This window comes from Mastigoproctus giganteus, chromosome 1 (assembly GCF_048544385.1).
Source record: "Mastigoproctus giganteus isolate SK-2022 chromosome 1, ASM4854438v1, whole genome shotgun sequence".
NCBI classification, from domain to species: domain Eukaryota; kingdom Metazoa; phylum Arthropoda; class Arachnida; order Uropygi; family Thelyphonidae; genus Mastigoproctus; species Mastigoproctus giganteus.
This window is the reverse complement of record NC_143575.1, coordinates 157,268,774-157,294,092: the sequence shown is the minus strand read 5'-3', so window position 1 is coordinate 157,294,092 and position 25,319 is coordinate 157,268,774. Positions and strand designations below refer to the sequence as shown.

Genomic DNA, 25,319 nt, shown 5'->3' with positions numbered 1-25,319 from the left:
TGTTCCAGGAAAAGTAATGGAGGCACTGGTTAAAGAAGCACTGCAGGATCATTTAGACAAGACTTCAGTTATAGCTCGGACACAGCATGGTTTTGTTAAGGGGAAGTCTTGCCTGACCAATTTCATTGGATACTATGATGCAGTCACAAAAGAACTGGACGCAGGGAATAGCTTTGATATTATATACTTGGATCTTAGAAAGGCTTTTGATACTGTTGCACATGGAAGACTGCTACACAAATTGGAGCAGTGTGACATTGGAGGCAAATTGCTGCTATGGATAAAGGGGTGGTTGAGGGGGAGAAGACAGAGAGTGGTAATCAATGGACACTGCTCATCGTGGACTAATGTTATTAGTGGAGTCCCTCAGGGCTCAGTGTTGGGTCCATTATTGTTTTCTGTATTTATAAATGATATTGATTGTGGTATATCAAGCTTAATGTCCAAGTTTGCGGACGATACAAAGGTTGGCAGGGTTGTCAAGGACACTACTGACACTATGCTACTGCAACAGGATCTGGAAAGGTTGAGCAGATGGGCTGAGAGGTGGCAAATGAAGTTTAACATTGACAAATGTAAAGTACTACACATGGGAAACAGCAACCCCAGAGGAACGTATCAACTCTGTGGTACTACACTGGCAGTGGTAGAGAATGAAAGGGACTTGGGGGTGGTTGTGCAGGCAGATATGAAGTTCTCTGAGCAGTGCAGATGGGCTGCAAGAGTAGCTCATGGAGTATTGTCAATGATATACAGGAATTTTTCCAGCAGGGATAAGGAAGTGATTATTCCCTTGTATAAGGCAATGGTCAGGCCACACCTAGAGTACTGTATACAGGTCTGGAGGCCTCATTTCAAGAAGGATGTAGAGCTGCTGGAACGAGTACAGAGAAGGGCAACAAGATTAGTGAATGGAACAAAGGGGTGCTCTTACGAAGAAAGGCTTAAGTTTTGCAAATTACAGTGTCTGGAGACTAGGCACCAGCGACGTGATCTGATAGAGGTGTATAAAGCCTTGAATGGTTTGAGCATGCTCAATGCTGATGGGATTCTTCCTCTAGCTCAGAAAAATCACCTGAGAGGGCATAAATTCAAATTGAGGAAAGACAGATGTAGGATAGACGTGGGGAAATTTGCCTTTAGCCAGCGGGTGGTTGGTTGGTGGAACAGACTTCCATCCCTTGTAGTGGAGGTTGATAGCCTAAATAAGTTTAAGGCTCAGCTGGACAGGTATTTTGAACGAACAGAGGGGTGAAGTGGAAGTGGGTTTTTTTTTTTTTTTGGCTGATGCTGCATAAGCTTGCTTTCTTGCATCAAATGCCTCTACTAATGCTAATGCTAACAAAATATGTACATAAAATGCAGTCTTTCAACTTTGTGAAAATATCACTCAATGTAAGAATTCCCATGCTCACTGCATTTTCTCCAGCATTTTTTAAAGGTAGTGAATGCACTTTGTTAAGAATCAGAAGGCTGATGTTTACACCAATGTTTAATGTCAGAAATTGTTCTGTATCACTCTCAAACACCTTACCGTGCAGGTATGCCTTCCGTCCACCAAACAAAAAATAAATCTGATGGGGTGAGGTCAGGGCCGTAGGGTAGGTGAGGCTTTATACTCTATGTCAGCTGGGTCAAAGATGACCCAGCTGACATAGAGCATAATGTCTCACCTCAAGGAGATTTCATAGTCCCGGTCCTACAGACAATGCAATTCGTGCACTGGTGAATAAGTTTAACAGCACTGAGTCTGTGTGTGACGAGGAGAGATGTGGATGCCCAAGGACAGCATGTGAAAGCATTGAATTAATTCGAGAAATGTTCAAAGATGACCCAAAATTTATCTGAACTGATGTCGGGTATTTTCAGTTTTCAAGATCCCTCCTTAACTGATAATTTTGTGTCCTCTTTGAACACTTCTCGAATTGATTCAATGTTTTCACACACTGTCCTTGGGCATCCACATCTCTCCTCGTCAAGCACAGACTCAGTTCTTTTAAACTTATTCACCAGTGCATGAATCGCATTGTCTGTAGGACCAGGACTATGAAATCTCCTTGAAATTCTTTCCCTAATTTCACAAAACTTCATTCCTTTGATGTGAGATGTTGCAACAAAAATTCACTCTTGAACATTCATCATGAATTATCGGTCTGAAAAGAAAACATTAAAAAATTAATAAAAATTATAATAACATCTCTAACACATTACAAATACTTATGTTTTATGTAAAAAAGAATAAATATACTTGTTATGAAATTTATTTGAAAATCACAGTTTCACCAAAATACGCAATGACTTTTGGGACTCCCTGTATTGTGATTGTCTCACTATAACAATAGCTTCTATATATCTGTCTCAAGCCCAACATATAAAGAGCTAAGTAGCTTAGTTGAACAGTTCCCTTGACCCTACTGCTTAGTGAGAAATTTAACATAACATCCCTTATGGGAACTCCAGTGTAGGCATTTAGAAGAAGGTGCTTTGATAAACTAATTGATAGGCCCAATTTAAAAGTTTTCAATGATGGAATGCATATGTTTAATATACAAATAGATGAAACATGTTGCCCATATTTCTTCTATTCATATGTGTTATGATCAGTGTAGCAATAAATGCTCCATGCAGACCACACTGAATTCCAAAATGGAAATTTGATGATACCAACTAGAAAAAATATAAAAAAACTTGCCACATTTGATAATCAGGTAATCTCTGCAGTAAAATATGTATGTCACAAATCAGCTAATCCAAGCAGATGAACTAACTTTACTAAAAACATCCACAATGTTTCCCACATATCCAAAATCATGGTGGAATAAAAAGTGTGACCTTCTAAAATGTGGATGGGGGGGGGGGGGTAAAGCATGGAATATGTTTTGTAGATACATGACTACTGAAGATCAAATAAAGTTAAAGCCGAATCAGAATCTTGGCATGTCAGGTAGCAAAGTAAAAGAGAGTCTGGGATCCAGTTTGAATCAGCAATAAGTAGAATGTTGTGGAAAAAAATAAAAAAAATGTACCAAAATTTTTTCCTGTAATCTACTTAATTGGAATGGGCAAGATACTGCTGAACTAGAGGATGTTGCAAATGTCTTAGGTTAAATCTTTGCCAAAACTGCTGAAAATTCCTCATATATATCAATCTTTCAGAAACATAAAATGCAAACTGAAAAATACAATCTGAACTTTTCACTGCTTATAATGACCAACTTTTATAACCAACCTTTTAAAAAAATATATTTCTTGACTGAATGTCTAAGAGTATGAAAGAGGTTGTTTATGCATGGGTATGGCACTTCCATCATTTCTACTACCCAGGAAGTATAGATGAATACATTTTACAATAAACGATGCATTCATACTACCTGGGTAGTAAAAATGATGAAAGTGCCATACCCATGCATAAACAACCTCTTTCAACCTTTTACAATATCATAACCCAAAGAGTTTTTTACAAACAAAGAGCACTGCTGATCCAGATGAAATCTGTTATGCAATAATGACCCATATTGAGAAGGATTCACTTGTTATGTTGCTTTCTCTACAACAGGATATGCACTGAGAATTCATTTTCACACAAGTAATGCTGTGCAATAGTCCTTGTGTTTTGTAAGCTAGGCAAAGAGCACATAAAGCCTCAGGGGTTCACATCTGGTGAGTATGGATGTGGCACACCCAGGGTCCTGAGCTGCATCTCATCATTCTTCGCTTTCTTGGTGATTCCTTTCTACTTCTCTCTCTCTCTCTCAGGGTAACTCAGAAATTTTTTTTTTGGCTGGTGCAGCATAAGCCTCAGGCTTCCTTGCATCATATGGGTAAGTAATTATCTGGATTTATTAATAATAATAAATCCAGATAATTACTGAACTACAGCTCTCACCAGCTGTCTGGGAAAGATTCTAAAAAAGATCATTGCTCACCTGACAGGTTCCTTTTAGCATTAGCATTAGCATTAGTAGAGGCATATGATGCAAGAAAGCAAGCTTATTCAGCATCAGCCAAAAAAAAAAACAAAAAAAACACACCACTCCCATTTCACCCCTCCGTTCACTCGAAATACCTGTCCAGTTGAGCCTTAAATTTGTTTAGGCTATCAACTTCAACAACAAGTGATGGAAGTCGGTTCCACCAACCAACCAACCGCTGGCCAAAGGCAAATTTCCGCACATCTATCCGACATCCATTCTTCCTCAATTTGAATTTATGCCCTTTGAGCTGATTATTCTGAGCAAGATGAAGAATCCCATTGGCATTGAGCATGCTCAAACCATTCAAAGCCTTATACACCTCTATCAGATCACCTCGCCGGTGCCTAGTCTCCAGACTCTGTAATTTGCAAAACTTAAGCCTTTCTTCGTAAGAGCAACCCTTTGTTCCATTCACTAATCTTGTTGCCCTTCTCTGTACGCATTCCAGCAGTTCTACATCCTTCTTGAAATGAGGCCTCCAGACCTGTATACAGTACTCAAGATGTGGCCTAACCATTGCCTTATACAAGGGAATAATCACCTTCTTATCCCTGCTAGAAAAATTCCTGTATATCATTGACAAGACACCATGAGCTACTCTTGCAGCTCGTCTGCACTGCTCAGAGAACTTCGTATCTGCCTGCACAATTACCCCCAGGTCCTTTTCATTCTCCACCACTGTCAGTGTAGTACCGCAGAGTTGATACGTTGCTCTGGGGTTACTGTTTCCCATATGTAGTACTTTACATTTGTCAATGTTAAACTTCATTTGCCACCTCTCAGCCCATCCTTGGTATACATAATATGTTAAGTCTGTAATGTAGTTTTTGTAAAGGTAGGTCAGCATTAGATTTAACAATGAGAGCAGAAGCTAACATATGAAATGCCTTTATTAGAAAAGAACATTTGGTCATGGTGTTGAAAAGGCATTTCAAATGAGGGGATATCCCCAAAGTTAATCCAAAACTTTCTGCAAAAGTGCACTTATCAAATCTGAATACAGGTTATTCTTTTGAAAACCTTCTTTCAAGAATAAGAGGTCCTGTAAGGTTTAGTACTTAGTGCTATCATGTTTGCAATAAGAATAAATTCAGTTACAATAATATATCTAGCTCAGTTGATGTGGTTTCATATGCCGATGATTTCTGTATTTCCTGCCACTCCCAGAATATTCATACCATATAGTGTGAGATTGCTGAATGGGCCTAAAACAATTTTCCAAATCTCTTACATCCAAAAGGCGCCTCCGCAGCCAGGTGGGAAGGAGCAGCAGTGCGCAGCACACGCTTCTTGATTAGACTGGGGTTCGAGCCCGTCACCACCAAATACGGAGGATGCGGAAAGGTCAAGGAATGACCACCGCATATCCCAGAGCAATATGGCCTTAGTTGCTAATGCTCCTCAAAACAAAACAAAACAAAAAAAAAAAAAACAATCTACATCCAAAACTCATGATAACTATTTTTTAGAAAGCAAAACTTACATCCACATTCAAACTTGGAACTAGATGCAAATAATTCCTGTTATGTCAAGCATCTGATTTCTTGATATCATCTTAGGTTGCAAACTTATATATATATTTTTTTTTGACCACATGAAACATTTCAGAACAAACTGTCTGAAAAAGCTAAATATTTTAAGTGTCAGCTCTTACTTTACTTGATGCACTGATATCAAGAGACTTAGTAAGATCACCTCAATTATGGAGCTCCATTTTACACTACAAACTCTGTAAGTGACAGAGTTCATTGAAATGGCTTATTCCTTTATATTATAGTGCACTGCATGTTGTTCTAGCAGCATTCCATATACTCTCTGGCATTCCAAGTGTTCTGTGGCCAATTGACTGCATTCCTCAAAGCATTATATCCAAAGAACCTTTAAGTGAATAGATCCTATTTTGTTTCAACTACTGTTTTCTTTATTTATAAATTAGAGTAGGTCTTTCATACTGAAAGAAGTAGGCATAGATCCAGAAAGGAAATCTACCTTTCTGTTTCTTTTTCTAACAGTACTGTTGTTGTTTGTTATTTGGTTTTTAGGAGCATTAGCAACTAAGGCCATATTGCTCCGGGATATGTGGTGGTCATTCCCTGACCTTTCCACATCCTCCGTATTTGGTGGTGACGGGTTCGAACCCCGGTCTAATCAAGAAGCGTGTACTACGCACTGCTGCTCCTTCCCACCTGACTACGGAGGCGCCACTAACAGTACTAATAAACTAACTCAACTGCTTAATCACCTTGTGGCACTGCTCCTGCATGCTAGTATTGGGGGCCAGAAACCTTGGTGTATAGTTAGTCCTAAGTGCCAAAAGGAGCAGAAATATGAATTGTGACAATTTTGACAATTGTGACAAGACTAAAAATCCAAATTCTGTGGATTTGCATCAACGTGATAATGACTTCACCAACCCAAAGAAACTGAGGGTGAATGCTGTTTGAATAGAATCTCTTAGTATTCTGATTCTGCATTCTTTAACAAACCGGTCTATAAGCAATCCATTGCTATTTCTCAAACTTCTGAAATGTCTTGAAAAAGTAGGCTGTTCCCCAAGGATGGTGTGAGGACTGAAATCTGGCAACCTAGTGGTTGAAACCACTAGGTCAGCAAATCTCAGCTCGAAACATCTTGGTGGAGTTCCAGTTAAAGAGTCTCCATGTTTCACTCTCAATACTTCCAAAGTTTCAGAATGAACCTAATGAATGTCTCAGAGGGGGGGAAATTGTCCAGGAACTGTTGGATCAGAAGGTCACACAGGAAAAAAGAATTATGCCAAAAAAGTCAGAAATTTGGAAACTCTCAAATGATATGCTGAGGTGACTCAATATGTCCTAAATGGATCGATGGAGCATGCCCAAGCTGTCTGTAATGTCCAGTCTTCACTTTGTCCCAAATGCAAAGGCAATCACCCTTCTCTAAAACTTGTGAACAGTAGAAATATGAGAAAAAAAAAATCCAGAAATGCAAAGTAGAAAAGGAAGTCTCATTTTCAGAAGCAAGAAAACAATTACAACAACGCATGCCAAGACATATATATGCTGAAGCCTCCCAAAGATTTCATTTGGTATCAATTCAGACCAATACAGCATCTCCATTTCTGAATGGGCTCGATCTTTCTCTCTTGTGTACGTTAATCCTCAAAGCAACAGACTTCAAATAGGCCTAACAACACACCAGCCACTATATTGCCTGCTGCCCATAAAACTCACTTAAGGCTTTCCAAACAGAAAATGCAGATTCCGTTATCAAAAAACATGGACTCCTTCCTTATGGATACCACTGAAATTTGCAGTCAAGATGAAACTGAAATCAATCTGGAGATCAATCTAGAGGATGACAGGGACACACAACCTATTTCCAAAAGAGAGATAAAATGAAAATTCACCAGATGGACTTCCAAAGAAAGCAGACAGATTTAGCTTCTTCATTTGAATCGAAACAGTGAGTAACATTGTCCAGTGGAATTGCAGTGGCTTTTTCAGCAATATGGATGATCCCTGAAATAATTAAGCATCCATTTGGCATATGCTTACATTCAGAGACATATTTAACACTACAAGTATTTCCCTTCATTAAAAAATTATACTCTCTTTTGACACAACAGTCTTGTTACAAATAATGATCACAGAGGAGTAGCCCTACTCCTAGATTCACGAGTCCTTCGAGCAGGCTGCGTAATTGCAGGCTGCTCCGAGTGCCCATGCTAACTATGGTTCACTGGCAACAGTGCCTACAGTGGGCACATGAACATCGAAATGGGACCTTGAGTGATTGGAAGAAAGTCGTCTGGTCTGATGAATCACATTTCCTGTTGCACCATGTGGACTGCTGGGTGACACGGTAACCGACTACATTACAAAACAAATAGTAATATCTGCATCTACTGCCATTCCACAGTCATGTTCAAGCATCCATTTTTCTTCTCACTTTAAGCAGAAAGCTAAAAGTGATTCTTGGATTTTATTTGAAACTTCAATTATTAAAAATACTGATATAAGAATAATATGGAGAAAAATAAAGCAACTAAATAGTAAACTTCCCCCATTATCCTAGTAAACTTCCCCCATTATCCTCTCCACTGGAATGGGTAGGAGTTTTGTACTCCTGCAGTTTGTGAATACCCTATGGACTGTATTTTTACAGTTGTATGCCTCAACTACATATGGTCCATCATTTCAGAAGATTAAAGCTTTAGCTGAAAAATCTCTACCGAACTTCAGAATCACATCTTCTTTATGCTACAGTCTACCACTTACTGTGCTTGAACTTCAAGAAGCCATATCTGTCTACTTCAAAGAACAGTGCTTCTGGTCCTAATGGAATACACTGATGGGACAAAACATTATGACCAGTGAGTTGTTATGCAAATCGAAGCAACTGCAGGTGAACTATGGCGCGTGCATGGGTTGGGACACGGTATAAAAAACACCTGATACCAAGCTCTGTTAATCAGTGTTATTCTTGTTCTTCAGATGGGAAAGGCAGCAGACTTAAGCGAGTTTGACAAGGGCTAAATTGTAATGGCCAGACGACTGGGTCAGAGCATATCCAAAACGTCACAGCTGGTGGGTGCTCATGGTCGGCCATGGTTAGTACCTACCGAAAGTAGTCCGAGGAGGGGAAACCCACTAACCGCTGGCAAGGTGCTGGGTGACCACAGCTCATCAGTGCTCGAGGTGAGCGAAAGCTCTCCTGGATGGTACGTGGCAACAGAAGGGCAACTGTGGCGCAACTTGCCGGTAATTGGAATGCTGGTGACTAGAGTAATTTGTCATAATACACAGTACATAGAACCATACTGAAAATGGGGCTGCAGGTAGCCGCTCCTAGTGCCCATGCTAACCATGGTTCACTGGCAACAGTGTCTACAGTGTGCACACGAGCATCAAAATGGGATCTTGAGTGATTGGAAGAAGGTTGTCTGGTCTGATGAATCACGTTTCCTGTTGCATCATGTGGACGGCTGGGTACGTGTGCATCATTTACCTGGGGAAGTGATGGCATCTGGATGCTTGTTTGTTTGTTTGTTATTTGGTTTTTAGGAGCATTAGCAACTAAGGCCATATTGCTCCGGGATATGCGGTGGTCATTCCCTGACCTTTCCGCATCCTCCGTATTTGGTGGTGATGGGCTCGAACCCCGGTCTAATCAAGAAGCGTGTGCTACGCACTGCTGCTCCTTCCCACCTGGCTACGGAGGTGCCGGCGTCTGGGTGCACTGTGGGATGAAAACAAGCCAATTGCGGTGGTGTCATGCTTTGGGCGATATTCTGCTGGAATATCCTGGGTCCAGTCATCCATGTGCCGGGCACTCTGATGTCTACTACCTACCTAAATATTTTTGGCTGTTGGGGGAACTCCGGACTCCGCTCAGGCAACCCAACACACACACACCTAAACATCATTGCTGACCAGGTACGCCCTTTCATGGCAATGGTCTTCCCCTCTGGTAGTGCCACTTTTAGCAGGATAATGCGCCATGCCACTCTGCCCGGATTGTTCGAGACTGGTTCGTGGAACATGAGGAAGACTTGAAGTATTGCCCTGACCTCCAAATTCCTCAGACATCAATCCCATCGAGCATCTGGGGTTTGTATTGGAACAGCAACTCCAAGATGCAGCGTCTCAACCACAAACCTTACAGGAGTTAAAGAATCTGCTGATTACTCGTTGGTACCAGATACCACAAGACATATTTAGAAATCTTGTAGCATCCATGCCTCACCGGACAAGCTGCTTTGGCTTCACGTGGAGGACCAACATCATATTAGTTAGGTAGTCATAATGTTTTGGCTCATCGGTGTATATTACATAATGCTTCAACACTTAGAGATAATAAATCATTATCCTTGCTTCTGACCTTCTACAATTGTATCTTCTTTGAATATTCGTTCCTCAGTTCATGGCATCACTCCTATGTACTGGCAATTTCCAAACCAGGGAAGGATCACTCTATTCCTCACAACTATGGACCCATTTTGCTTACCAGTTGTTTGAACAAAACCCTGGAAAAAATAATACACTGTCAACTGATATGATATCTTGATTCCTAAAATCTCATCTCTGATAATCAGTCTAGTTTCAGAAAAAATCTATTGCCCCTGGATCTCATGGTCAAAGCTGAAACATATATTAGGAATGCATTTATCCAAAACGAGCATCTCATTATGGTATGCCTTGACATAGAGAAAGCCTATGATGTTTAATGCTGTTTTGGTATCATGAGAAAGAGATCTTTATTTCCTTGACCTCAGAGGCCACTTCAACAAAACTCTGTAAATTCATACCTATGTTCTGATGATCTGACTGTTTCTGCAATTCACAGAATATGAGCTTCATTGAGAGGCAATCGAAATCTCAATTAATAATATTGAGCTGTGAATGCTGCCGAATGGTGATGACTGTCTTGTCAGAAAAGTTGTTAATTCTGAACTGTGCAGCTAAAATGCCTGGTTCCCCCCCCCCCATTTGGCCACTACGGCCAAATGGGAGGGTGGGAAAGCAGTTTACCATGTACTATAGAAATAAACCTATGGCAACCCAGCCTACAAGAGACAACACAAACTTGGACTATACACCTTGACAAAGTCCTCCAAAATCATACAGTTCAGATGTCTCATGGTCCTCTACACCTTCCTGCAAGAGTTGTTTCCTAAACCAGGAAATAATTCTTTCAAATTTCAACAGACAAGTCCGTATTGTATTGCCCATACACAAAATTATTTGCATTTTACAAAAATATATACAAAGTCTGACAGTAGAGTGGGTGCTGCAGCTGTCTTCCCCTATAATATCATCTCTGTATCACTTCCAACTGAATGCAACAGCTGTACAGCTGAATTATGTGGCATGATGCTTTCCCTAGAAAATATCCTTCATCTGTCCATCCAAAAAAAATATAATATATATGGACTTGCAGAGTGCAATTTTAGCTTTACAGAATACCTCCTCACCCACACATCCTTTAATTAACACACGTAAGAACTTAAACTGATGCACATTATTATTATTATTTTATATTATTTCTCCCTGGTTGGGGCTTCCATCTTGTGATGGGTTTTGCTACCAAGAACACAAGGTGGTTGTTGTTATGTCTGGCGTTACTGTTGGTCAAGGAACTCTGTGACTATCCTACAGATGTTCAGGATTGCGACTTTCTAGAATTCCTTGTAGGTGTTCACTGGGAGACCTATTGCTGCTAGGCTGTTATGTAGGGTCTTTGGCACCATACCTGTGGTTGACACAATGATCGGGATGGTCGATACTTGTTGCACATGCCACATCTCTTTGATCTCCTGTCTTAGATTTGTGTACTTCCTGATTTTTTCCCAATGGGTTTTTTGCAGGTTGCCATTGTTGGGTACTGCTATGTCAATCAGATAGGTAGCCTTTTCCTTCTTGTCCACAAGGATTATGTCCGGTCTGTTGTGTGGGATTGTCCTATACGTTATTATGGCGCAGTCCCAGTACAGCTTGTGGGTTGGGGGTCTCTAGTACTGCCTGGGGCTCGTACTTGTAGTACGGTACACTTTCTTCAATCAACTGGTATTTCCTTTCTAGTTTCTGATGTATTATCCTGGCTACCTGGTCGTGTCTATGAGTGTACTCAGTCTGGGTGATCACCATGCATCCCGCGGTGATGTGTTGGATCGTTTCTGAGGCCAGGTGGCTTCATTGACATGTTTCTTTGAACACTCCGAGCTCTTTGGTGATGTATTTTCCTTATTTCCTGGTGTTGATTACCTGGTTTTGGATGGCGAGTATAAATCCTTCAGGCTCAGGGAAGAGCTTCCCGCTCGTGAACCATACATTTGAAGCAATTTTATCTATGTGATCTTGATGGAGATCATTGTAGTGTCTGCCGTGGAGTATCTTCTCTGCCCATTTTTCTAGCTTCATTTGTACCTCCTAGTTGGGGGGGGACTCCTCATTTAGGTTGAGTGGGGTATACCGCTTATCTACCTTCCTTGTGGCCTGCTGGAGTGCTGCTGCTGTGTATTTCTGGAAATAATCCTTCAGGTTAACTATCGCTGTCTTCTGTTGCTCAATGGGGTCTATCAGGCCCCTTCCTCCTTCTTTCTGGACAATTGTCAGTCTCTCCACGGCAGCTCTCGGGTGGTGTTGGCAGTTCTTGGTCATCATTGTCCTTGTCCTCATGATATCCCCCAGCTGGTTGTTAGTCCAATCTATGACCCGGAAGGAGTATGTTAGCACTGGGACTGCATAGGTGTTTATGGCTTTAAGTGTGTTCCCTCCATTCACCTTTGCTTTCGGCAGGCTTCTGAGTCTCTGATGGTATTTTTCAGTCAGGCAGGCCTTAATTTCCTTGTGCTGTAACTGCTGAGCCTGCATCATCCCCAAATATTTGTAGGCCTCTCTCTCTACCATGGCTTCGATCTCTTTTCCAGTCTGCAGATGGTAGTTTGGGTTGACTAATTTTCCCTGGTGGAATCTGTGGGTCTTCGTTTGTCTAGACCAAATTCCATCCTAACATTATTGCTGAATTTTTCAGTGATCTGGAATAGTTGCTGGAAGTGCTTCTCTGTTCTTGCGTAGAGCTTGATGTCATCCCTGTACATCAGGTGGGTGAGAGTGTACAGGTTCTTCCTTCCTTCTTTAAGGTTATATCCATACTTGCTACTGTTAAGTACTAGACAGAACCACAATGGGCTCAGAGCATATCCCTGAAAGGTTCCTCTCTTGATGGGGATTGGTCTGGTTGTGATGGTGGTACTCCATTTTGGCATCATTTCTCCTAGGAAGTTTGTCACTATTGGATTGACTTTGTAGATGTTCAGCACCTCTATTAGCCAGCAGTGAGGCACGGAGTTGAAGACCTTGTGGTAATCAATGTATGCTGTGTACTTGTTGCGGCACTTCTTGTAGGCTTGCTCCATAACCGTGGCATCTATGGTTAATTGCTCCTTGCATCCTTTCTGCTGTTCGGCCATTATATTCTGGCTCTCCAAATGGTCTGATATCTTCCTGGTTATGCAGCTGGTCAGGCTCTTGTACATTGTTGGGAGGCAGGTGATTGGCCTATATTTTGCTGGATTTCTTGTATCTTCATCTTTAGGCTTCAGATATGTGAAACTTCGGGATTGTCTCTGGGTGCCTTATCATTCGGGTGAACTGCTCTGCCAGGTGCTTGTGTGTGTGTGTGTGTGTGTGTGTGTGTGTGTGCGCAAGTGAGCTTCTTGTACCGGTAGTTGTGGACGTTATCTATTCCTGGAGTTTGCCAGATGTGAGAGTTCTTGATCATCTGTTTTACTTCTTCTTCCCGAATCTCCCACCCTCTCATTTCTTATACATCCTTGAATGGTTTTCTTGTTCCGTATTCTTTATCCTTTGTAGTTGCTTGCCCACATCCTGCTTGATGTTTTCCACACCACATAATACCGCACTTCTCTGCTCCATATGTTTCCCCAGAACTCTTCAATCGTCTTCTTCTTGGGTGGTCTATTCCCTTCTTTCCTGTCTTCTCTGAGATTCCTGTAGAATCCTCTTTGGTCCTCATTGAAGATTTAGTTGTTTATTTTCCTCTGGGAGCTCTCTTTGTATCAGTATAGTCTCTTGCCGAGTGTAAGAAGGTTCTGCTTAAATGTGTCCAAGTACTCTCCTATTCTCTGATTTTTTGTCTCATGTTTGCTGTGGATGCTGTCTCTTTTGAATGAATGCTGCAGTATAAGTGAATGCTCTTCACTTTTCCAATTAATTTCTTGCTCCTATTGCCCCATTGGTAATGGGTGAATTGGCCTATCTTGACTCTTAATTCTTCTATCTTCTGCTTTAGTCTTCTTTCCCAAGCTGGTGGTCCTTCTGTTTTCTGTTCTTCTGCTGCTGGTCTCTCGTTTCTATTCCATTAAACCTCGTGGCTGCTACTGCAGCACAATGCACAGCTGTGCGAATGGCCTCCAGTGTTGCACCATTGCTGTCGAGGTAATGCAGTATTATGTGGCATTTGAGGTGGTCTGTGACTCTCCACAAGGTTCTATTCGGCCTCTGCTTCAGTATCACGTGAGTCTTTGTTGGGTTCATTCCTTCGAATTCTATTATTCATGATATCTTGGTATTGTGACCTTGTATCGTTTCACTTCACCTGCTGTGGGTCGTATTACTTTTTTCTTTTTCTGGTTCGGTGGTGGTATGGTCTTCCTCCTCTGGTTCTGTATTCTTTATCTTTTGTAGTTGATCGCCCACATCCTGGTTGATGTTTTCCAAGATTGCAGGAGCTATCAGGTTCTTCATGACGATGGTTCTTCTCTTGTCCTCTATTCGCTGTTTGGTGACCTGAATATCCAGGAATCATTCCAGCCACTTGGTATGTAGTCTTGCACTGTAAGTTGTCATATCAGTCTCCAGCTTCGTTATTTCGTAGTATGCTTGTATGATGTACGTATTCATTTTGATGCTCCCCTTCTTGTGTTGGCGTTTTCTCCCTTCCTGGGTGGTCACTAGCACAGTTGTGCAGGAAGCACATCCACTTGGTGGGGCTGGATGGTCTTGCCCTTCTCTTGTGGTAGCCATATGGGGGACAGCGTCCCTTGCTCCAATGTCTTCCTTGGGAGACCATCTCTGATTTTTCAAACTGACTCATCTGCCTAAGGCCTGAATCCAAGTGACTTTATCCTGCGCCACACTCGATGCAGTATGATTAATATTTCTCACCGACGTCCTCCATCTATGGAGGTGGACCTGGTTAGCTTCGGCTTATGTCCAGTTGTAGTTCTCGGGAGTGATGCCAAATGGCGCCGCAATCTGTCTTAGCCGCCACTCCAACCTTGGGGTAGGTAGGTCCATTGGAGCAACTTTTACGATGTTTATTTATTTATTTATTAATTTTTATTACTATTAATTAATTTATTATTATTATTATTATTATTATTAATAATATTATTATTACTAGCCATATAATGCAAGGAATCCTGAGGCTTATGCTGCACCAGCTAAAAAAAAAATTTCCGAGTTACCCTGAGAGAGAGAGAGAGAGAGTGAGTGAGTGTCAGAAGTAGAAGAGAATCACCAAGAAAGAGAAGAATGATGATATCCAGCTGAGGACCCTGGGTGTGCCAAGCCCATACTTACCAGATGTGAGCCCCTGGCAAGTAGTCATCTTTTGTTCGGTTCCAGTGACCTGGAATCGAACAACAAACCCTCATCACATTATTGTGTCCCATATCTTGACCAAAGATTTAATATACAAAAGATACATAAGGAACAATGGACATTTCTGTGGCAAACTCAAAAGCATAATAAGCCCTTTCAATTAAAACCTTAACCACAGTTATGGGCCTCTAGCTTTTGTGCAAACAGAAAGGAGAAAGTAATTCTTGCCAGAATTGATCCAGGAATTGATCTTAGTTATCTAGCCATGAATTGATCACAGTCAGCTTGGTCATATTTTTCTCATCTCACAGGAAATGATTTTCTATATTTATCAGTGATATTGAACTGATCCTTTTCTCAGCCCATCTGCCTAACTTTTCTAGATCCTGCAACAGGATCTAGAAAAGTTAGGCAGCTGGGCTGAGAAATGGCAATTGAAGTTTAACATTGACAAATGCAAAGTACTGCATATGGTAGCAGTAACCCCAGAGTAACATAGCAACTGTGTGGTAATACACTCAGGGTAGTGGAGAATGAAAGAGACATCGGGGTAATTGTGCAGTCAGATACAAAGGCCTCTGATCAATGCAGACAGGCTGCCAAGACAGCTCATGGGGTTTTGTCGATGATACAGGACTTTTGCTAGCAGGGATATGGAGGTGATTATCCCATTGTATAAGGCAATTGTTGGTTGGTTATTTGGATTTTAGGCGCATTAGCAACTAAGGCCATATTGCTCCGGGGATATGCGGTGGTCATTCCCTGACCACTCCGCATCCTCCGTATTTGGTGGTCACGGGCTCAAACCCCGGTCTAATCAAGAAGCGTGTGCTACGCACTGCTGCTCCTGCCCACCTGGCTACGGAGGTGCCGCATAAGGCAATGGTCATACCTTTAGTACTGCATACAGGGCTGGAGGCCTCGTTTTAGGAAGAATGTAGAACTGCTGGAATGGGTATAGAGATGAGAAACGAGATTGGAAGGGAAAGAAAGGGGTGCTGTTACCAAGAAAGGCTTCAGTTCTGCAAATTGCATCACCTGGAAACTAGGTACCTGCTAGGTGACCTGATTGAGGTATTTAAGGCCTTGAATGGATTGAGCAAGTTCAATGCTGATAGGATCCTTCCTCTTGCTCAGAATACACACGAGAGGGCACCAAGTCACAAGGAAGGATGGCTACAGAATTGATGTGCAGAAGTTTGCATTTAACCACCTGGTGGTTCATTGCTGGTACTGATTTCCTGGAATTAAGTAAGATTAGTAGGTAAATTCTTATCTTTCATCTGATTAATGTTGTATAAAAAAATTGTGCAAAAAGCCTTCTTGATGCTACGAGGGTAATTAAAGTCTCATTTGGGTTAGGTTTAAAGTTCATTGAAAAGCACTGTCTGGCTAGTTAAGGCTAAGTAATTTATGATTTTGTCTGACTTGTCTGTTGGTGGATCGTTTGAAATAGATTATATATTTCCATATTACCATATGAATGGTGGAGGGGTGCCCTTTTGTTGGTTTGGGTGTGAACATGGTTTATAACTTGTGCCTTGAGCACCAAAAGTTTTGTACATAAATAATTTTAGTGTGTTTTTCATAAAGAGTACCTTCAAAAAATAAAGTAATTGCCTCTTTATTTTTAAAGTTACCTACTTCATGGTATACTGGACCTCATAGTCCTTTTTTAAAAGTAATTAAGATTAGGTCTAGATCTCCAGGTTCCAGGATTTTGGAACCTTTAGGTCCTCAGGCTGTAGAATTTGTTTGGTTCAGGACCATGTTTTGGAATATATTGATCCAGTTCTTATGTATCTGTATCCCTCTGTTTCAGTTTGTTGATTTTTTTTTTTTTTTTTTTTTTTTGCCACAGTCATAAATGTTTCTTTAAATAATCTCTTATTATTGAACCTATCTGTTTTTTTTTAAACTTAAGTTTGAGAAAATTTCCAACTGTTTCTTTGTCCCCAAGAGGAATCTGATTTTGTTATTCTATTATTGTCTGTATCAGATTTGCATTTCTTTGATTCTCACAAATAGTCTTCATTTACTGTGTCCAGGATACAAGTTATTAAAACCCCCATAATAAGACTTTGCAAATGGGAGCTTTGGTGGCAAGAGCCTTAGGTTTTTTTTTTTTTTTAGATTTTTTTAATTTCTTTTTTCCTGTTGGTTATTATATTGTGCTTTCTGGTAATTTTTGCTATTTATTGCTTTAGTCAATTATTGAGAATGCATAAAGCACATAAATAAATTGGGTGTTATTCGTGCCCTGAGAGTGACGAGATTGGAGTTGTTCAAGTTTACTTTTTTCAATTTTACAATTTTACTTCTTTCTTGGTACTCCTGTTTATAAGATTGCTGAGATATAAAATGAAATCAAATGCAATAAATACATTTGATTTCATTTTATACTTTTCTTTTTATCTTTTAACAGACGATGAAAGAAGGCAGGCTCTTAAAATCAGTTCTTTTAAAATACAGTGCAACCTTGACATAATGCACCTCTTCCTACTGTGGTTTCGGATATAACACAAGTGTGATCATGTACCCCAAAAGGAATTATTAAATAAAAGTAGTGTGTTCAAAACTAGTAATTTCATATTGAAAACTGGAAAAGGTGAATACTGTATCTACTGTACATCCTACGACCATATTTCCAAGAGGAGAAATTAGCTAAAAATTGGCTGTATATTTACTTTGATGTATTCAGTTGCAAAGAAATTTTTGTAAACAAAGGACTTGTCAGAGATTAATTACTGTAGACACAGATTTCTCCCCTCAACTAGAGATGCAATAAAAGAGTATATCAGTGGAGGGCTAATTACAAACAACTATGTCTGGAGGGGAATACTATTGTTTGTCAAGTGCATTATATTAGTTACAAAGTAAATTTTTGTAAACAACAGCACATGACATCCTTTCTTCGACTAGAAGTTACACTTAATATGGTAGAAACTGCTAAGGGCTAAAATAGACAAAATCATACATGAACTAAAATGTGATTTATGGAAAAATCACATATGTGACATCACTTTGGCTCTATGTTAGGCAGACAGTTTGGTTTTGATTTAGTTTTCTCAAAACATGGTATATTCTAGAGCATCAGAAATAAATACATGGCAAAATTAGTAAATAAGTGGAACTGAAATAATAACCACAAAAGAAAAAATATATATAGTTGAAGAAAAGTTATAAAGAATATTGAAAGAGTTAAGAGCAGCAAAACAAAATGGAGTATATTTTGTGAGTGAGAAATTTCAAGAATTATCCTCGGTTGGATGTTTGTTGTTTGGTTTTTAGGAGCATTAGCAACTAAGGCCATATTGCTCCGGGGATATGCGGTGGTCATTCCCTGACCTTTCCGTATTTGGTGGTCACGGGCTCGAACCCCGGTCTAATCAAAAAGCGTGTGCTATGCATTGCTGCTCCTGCCCACCCAGCTACGGAGGTGCCTTCGGTTGGATGAAAGAGGAATTAAAATTGTGTTCATTTATAGACTCCATAGAAGATGAAGTAAGCTTCCAAAAAAAAAAAAAAACCTAAACTTTGTGAAAACAGTGATGTGGACCAATACTTATACAGGTGGTTTCTACAAAAGCATGGTGAAGGAGTACTGATAAATGGGGTTATTTTGAAAACAGGCACTTAAATTTTGTAAGCTACTTTGTGGAGATGGTGACACATTTAAAGCTTCTGAACAGTGGCTTTGGAGATGGGTTGCTTGTTGTGAGATATCCCACGTTATCCTTGTAGAAGAATCTGCATTTGGCGACATTACTGCAGCAGAAGCATTTCCTGAATTTCTGCATAATGTGATTCAAGGTGGTGAATTCACAGGTGAACAGTTGTACAACTGTGACAAACAGCACTGTCCTATAAACTTCTCCCCGACAAGTCACTGGATATTAAAAAGGCACCCAACAAAATGGGCATGAAAACTAACAAAGAGAGAGAGAGAGAGAGAGAGAGAATTACTGTGTTACTATGTGTGCAAACAAGACTGGAAATCACAAGCCAAAGCCATTGTGCATTGGTAAAAATTGAAGTCCCCAGGTGTTTTAAGCATGTCACAGGTGGAGATTTCAACATGAAATCTTCACCTGTGATTTATAAAAATAGCGGCAATGCTTGGATGTGATATTTTTGCTTCATAGTTTTAAAGTGAGTTTGTACCATTGGTGAGATGCCACTTGCTTCCAAAAACCTTGAAGAAATGACTCTATTAGTGTTGCATTGCCCAGCTTATCCTTCAGGTGATATCCTGAAATCAAAAGATGGCAAGATCAGATTTGTGTTTCTGCTAAGGAACACACTTGCACTAATTCAACCCATGTATCAGAGCATTATTTGAGTCTTCAAAGCCTACTATTTCAAGAGCTATATATTGTTTTTGTTGTTGTTGTCGTGAACTCAGAAGTTCAAGTTCTAGAATTTCTAAAAACATTAATGCCGAAAGACATTGCATACAATATTGGATTAGCATGGGAGAAAGTAAGCCGAATGCCGACTGGGCTAGCCAGGTGGGTAAAGTTCCTGCCTGGCAACCCAAAGGTTGCAGGTTTGAATCCCGCCTCAGGCTTGGATCAGAGTAAAGTGCAAAAACTTTGGGAGGTGCATTATGGCCACAGAAGCCGATATGCCAACAACTAACAAAAAAAAAAAAAAAAAAAAGTAAGCCGAACAGCAACTGAACACAGCGGAAAAAATGTATTGGAAAAGAGGAGATCACTAATAATAACTTTGAATTAGCAGCATTTTCAGAACAAGAAGCAAAGGCTGCTTGTAACATTCTCTGGTGGCAGTCTTGGAGCAAATGACCCGACTGCTTGGATTGAGGTGGGTGCACCAGCTCCAGCTGCACATTACCCAACAAGGAATAAATTGCAACTTCTATGAACAGTGGGAAGACAGTTGACAAACAGAAAGCCAGTGACAGAGGAAGTGACTTAGAAGATAATGTGGATGACTTGTGTAAGGAAAAAGCACCAGAAATTAACAAAGTGCTTAAAAACATTTGGTCTCGCATGTCAGAGTGATAGTAAATATCTTCATTTATTGCATCTGACCACTATTAAGAATTATGTACTGAAAAAACTCTGTCGTTGGTTTTGGCATACTAAATTACACAACTATTTCAGAAACATATGCTTAAAATGTAAGGCCATAATAGCATTGTGTATTAGTAGAATGTAAAGAGAATGATGTAACCTTTAATACTTTGTCTTTTAGTCTGTACGCTCATAAAATATTAGTAAATAAAGTATTTGTTTACTAAGTAAAGTGTATTTATGTTTAAAAAAGGAAGAAAAATGGTAAAAAATTTTTGGTATAAAAATTTTTTATGACACTTCTTATAATGTGGATATTAAAGTTGTCACCTGACACCCACATTATAAATCAAGGTTGCTATACCTGTTTTGTTTCCTGGAAGGCAATTAAAATTATTGTTAAATTTAAATGTAAAATGGCAGTATTTTATACAGGATAAAAACCTCGTTTTTTTGGGGTGGAGACTGTTAATGAACATATTTTATTTTTATGAATCAAGATTTTACAGTGCTGAACGTATTAGACTATTAATGAACAAATGGAAATTGTGAAGTTATTGTTGTCCACTGGCCAAATTGTAATCATATTGTCAACATATATGGGCTGCAGTGTGATGGTTTGAAGGAGTTTACTAGCACTTGATCTTCTAGTGCTGTTATAAATATATATTGTGGATTCCTATTCACAAACCTGATGTTTATATGTATACTTGGTCAAGAAAGATCTATAAGTCAGGTCCATTGCTTCTAGAAATTAGGAGAATTAAGAATTGGGTTAAGAGAATTTCCAACGGATTGGCTGAGAATATTCTTTTGAAATTTTTTCATCATCAATAGAGACCAGCATATCTCTGGAATTGATCTGAATATTTTGTAAGTGGTTCACTGACTGTTGCGCTGACTGGGTAATTTATTTATTTATTTTATTTATTTTTTTTTATGGGAATAACATTAGAATTTTTGGACACTATAAAAGAAGTTTTTTTTTATATAGTCTTATCTACTTTAATTTAATAAGAACTTCAGTTTTGTATTGAACTTTGTGCTGATCAGGAGTTTTTGCCTTAGTTTTCTGATTTATGTGTGTGTGTTTGACTCTAGAAGTTACAGAATTTTGTCATTATAGTTGTTGATGTTACTTATTACTATTGCATTACCCTTTTCTGCTTTCATGATCCCATTTTGTATTTATTAGTTATTTGATTAGCCTCTGAATGATGACAAAAGCAGTTTTTTTTTTTTTTTTTTAATGTTTGACACCATTTCAATAACTATCCCAAAAATTCAGAATAGGAACAAATGAGTGAACAATTTTTGATGCCATAAAATTTTCAAAAAAACTTTTGTCTTTTTTTTTTTTTACACAATTTCTGATCATCAATAGATTTTACTGTAAGTTATCATTTTTAGTTTTTCTGTGAGATAGGCCTTGGTAACACCAAGAATAAATCCAAAGCTTTTCCACAAGCTGTGTGTTCTTGATGGATATGAATTGGATTCCTCCCAGCATGCCTGCTGACAAGTAAAAACAAAACTGAAAGGGAGTTTGTAGTTTGCATATAACAGCATAAACAATGCCATTTTTATGTTATCGTTTCTTAGATTGCTCTCTGCAAAAGTTTCTTTATAGTTTCTAATAACCATTTCATATTTATTATTTTGAAGTTTGACTTTTCTTTTTAATGCCTTAGGACGTCTGAGACATTACAGATGTTTAAATGTGAGTCATACTTGATTTATGTACAGTTTAAATATTATATAATAAAGATTAGCACATTGTTCTTAGAGTGCACCAAGCCTGGCACAAATGTGACAACTTTACTGATTGAATCAGAGCCTGAATCCATAAGCTTACAGCAAGATTTTGGAGTGTTAGCAGAGCAAGCTCTCCCTCCTGAATTTTGTAATTGGGTAAGTTATACATTTTCTGAAATGTTAAATGTATTTTTTATCTGTCATAAATTATTGTGCTTTTAAAAAGTTAATTTCTAAATAATTTATTAGTTATGGTCACATAATTAATAAATGATATGTTGCATAAACTAAAAGTTATGAAATAGATAAAAAATATGAAAGTGTCTATATTTTAATGAACCTTTTTTAGCTAACAAATCATTCAGTATTTTATCTTTTAACTTATACACAGCTTGCATACAATTTTATAGAATGTGGTTGTGTGAGGTATTCAGTACATGTGCCTACCTGCCAAGTTCTCCAGCTTTCAGAAAGATTTCCTGAAATCTTGTTTTTACAGAAGTTTAATTTTCTTCCAGATTTCAGTGTAATTGAAATCTGGAAGAAATTTTGAATGATTTCAGAAAATAATGCTACACTAGCATTATTTTCTGAAACTATTTCAATGTCTTCTTTGATACACAGTTTTATAAAGTTTTAGACATTTTGATGTTTTGTAAAAATGAAAACTTTGTATATAAATGCTTTAAAACATTAATTTCTTCTTATTTTGACTTCATTGCACATTATTATTGTCAAAAACAAAACAAGAATTTAAAATTAAAAAATTAATAATAAAAAATTATAAGAAAACACATTACTTCCCCCACACCCCAAAGCAATATTTTCCAATGTCTATTTATATATATTGCTTAATTTGCTTTCATGAACTTCTTGATGTGAATTTCAGAAAATTATGGTTTTTGTAAGTCAAAAGGATAATAATCACTGACCGGTGATTATTTCAAAGCTAGATTTTTATGCTGCCATCTATTAAAACTGTCTACTATTAGTTGGAAAAACATAAATAAGAGAGAAGAATGCAACATACTGGAAAAATTTTGAGGCAGTTGCAATTTATAGATAAACAGACACATTATAATAGATACATTAGATAAATAAACATATTTATTTGAAATGTTCTTGAAATGACCTTCAAAATATAGACTGGACTTGATACATAGTTCTGACTTACACATGAAAAATGTAGATTAAAGTTCCCATTTTTTGAAAGGGTTAATAAAGATTTATTTTTTAATATCTTAAATTTTCAGTGTTCATTTTTGAGATAGTATCAGTGCTGTCATGGAATTGGGAGTGGTGGAGTGTTGGTTCAGTTGCAGCATGCCCACACTCTTACACTTTACACTTAAAGTTTATGTAGTTAAAGCAATATGGAGCTGCTTTAACTACATAAACTTTAACTTTATTTATGGGTCATAAATATGGGTCATAATCACATCTGTATATATTAAAAGTTTTTATAAATTTTGAACACTATATATTTTTGTAATGTAATGTAATAATATAATAGAGTGTGTTGAGACTATGTTTTGATCAAGGTTTCATCTTCCATCATAGAGTAACACCTTTATTTTTTTGATAGTTACAGTAGTTATTAAAGAACTCTTACTTCAGAAAGTGTTATTGCATGAAGAAACCTAATGAGAACAGTTGCATGCTCTGTACAGCTGCAACAAATTTACAAAGTGCTGTAAATTTTCCATTGAAACATATCAATTAAAAATATTAGAGCAGAAAGAATACCTTTTCTTTTCTGACAATTTTAGAGACATTTTGCAGGAAATGAAGAACAGGAAACGATTTTATGGTTTTCACTGCATTATTATAAAGAGATAGAAAATAATTCATTGCAATACATATTATATTGTACAATTACTTTTAAAAAAAATAAAAATTTTTATGAGGGGACATTTCCATTTTCTGAGTTTTTGCATGAATACAGTCAAGAAACTCAACTAAACTTCACCAGTCAAAGACACTTACATCCACATTTTTTAAGAAAAACAATCCAGTCTTTAAAAAAAATGTGGCTGCAGTATCTGGGTTCTTGCAGAAATAAAGTGGTGACTCTTTTGTTTATTTATAGCTTACATTATACGAAGTTTATACTATGGAGAAAAACAGTTTGTGACTCAATAACATAAATTATGTGGGTGAGAGGGCAAGACTATATGGAGTGAGAAGGGGATTGAGTCACAAATTCTTTTTCTGTTTAGTAATATTTTTATACTTTATTAAAAATGATAAATGTGAACTTTTGCACTTTTTTTGCAGTAAAAATAATTTTTTTTTGCCTTCAGAACATATCTTTTGCGCAATACGTGTGTTGTGAAAGTCAATACATATGGCGGTTGATTGGTCTCATTGTATGTTGTTTTCATTGTTCATTGCAGTTCTAGGAATGTAACTACTCTTACAATGACTTTCTCTATTGCATTTCGTGTTATTTCTTTATTTATGCTGAGAAAATAACAAATCTTTCAAAAACACTTGTATGAGACTGTAGATGTTAGCCGTGAATTAGGGTCGAATTTGAAAGTGTCTGCAATTCTGCCCAGACACGATAGGAGGGAGTATATAATGAGAGCCTTGTCGATCAATTCGGCCCTGGAGGGATTGTGCAAGGCTCAAGGGGTAGAATTTTTTTCAGCCTGGACTGTACTTGTTAACAGGAGAGATTGCTTCTACAGGGATGGGATACACTTAAATAGAAAGGGTGCAAGAATTTTTGCTGATGCTGTCGAGGCAGTGTTAGGTGGGTCGGAAAACTGCTAGTTGGGGGGATACAATGACTAATAGATTAACAGTGGCCACTGGCAGAGGTGGAAGTGATTCTTGCACTGCTTCTATTGAAATGAGCAGAAGCCTGAAAAACAAGATGCAGGATATTTCAGAGACTGCTGGGAGTCATTGCGGTACAAGCAAACACATGGGTTGTGTTAGGGTAGCTAAGAATAGAAACAGGTGCATGTATACCTGCGTGTACACCAATGCTAGGAGTTTGGTAAATAAATTTGATGAATTTGAGGTATTGCTCAAAACATCAAAGGCAGATATTGTTGGGATATCAGAGACGTGGTGTCACACAGATATAAGTAATGCGGAACTGGAATTTGGGGAATACAATGTGTATAGAAAGGATAGACAGGACAGGAGGGGAGGAGGGGTTATGCTATTAATTAAGAAACACATAAAGTCCAAGGAAGTGAACCCAGTCGACATCGATGGACAGGGCAGTGTCGAGTCAGTTTGGTGTAACATAAGCATAGGGAAATCAAAATTGAGAGTAGGAGTATGCTATAGGCCTAATGACTCTGATGAGTATAATAAGATATTGTACAGGGAAATAGAGTGGGCCAGTAAATCAGAGAGTCTTATAATGGGGGATTTTAATTTCCCAGATATTGACTGGAATTTGTGGGTTGGTCACTCGCACACTA

The 25,319-nt window shown here is 38.5% G+C and overlaps 1 protein-coding gene across 2 annotated transcripts in view; it reads left to right on the top strand.

Moving 5' to 3' along the window:
* The window catches only part of LOC150091210 (ankyrin repeat and BTB/POZ domain-containing protein 1-like), a 309,182-nt gene that overhangs the window by 223,640 nt on the left and 60,223 nt on the right, over nucleotides 1-25,319 (top strand). For both annotated transcript variants that reach the window (XM_090382805.1, XM_090382813.1), the window contains one exon: nucleotides 21,908-22,032. In XM_090382805.1, coding sequence (XP_090238931.1) covers nucleotides 21,908-22,032 — 125 coding nt within the window. The remainder of the gene's footprint in view (nucleotides 1-21,907; nucleotides 22,033-25,319) is intronic.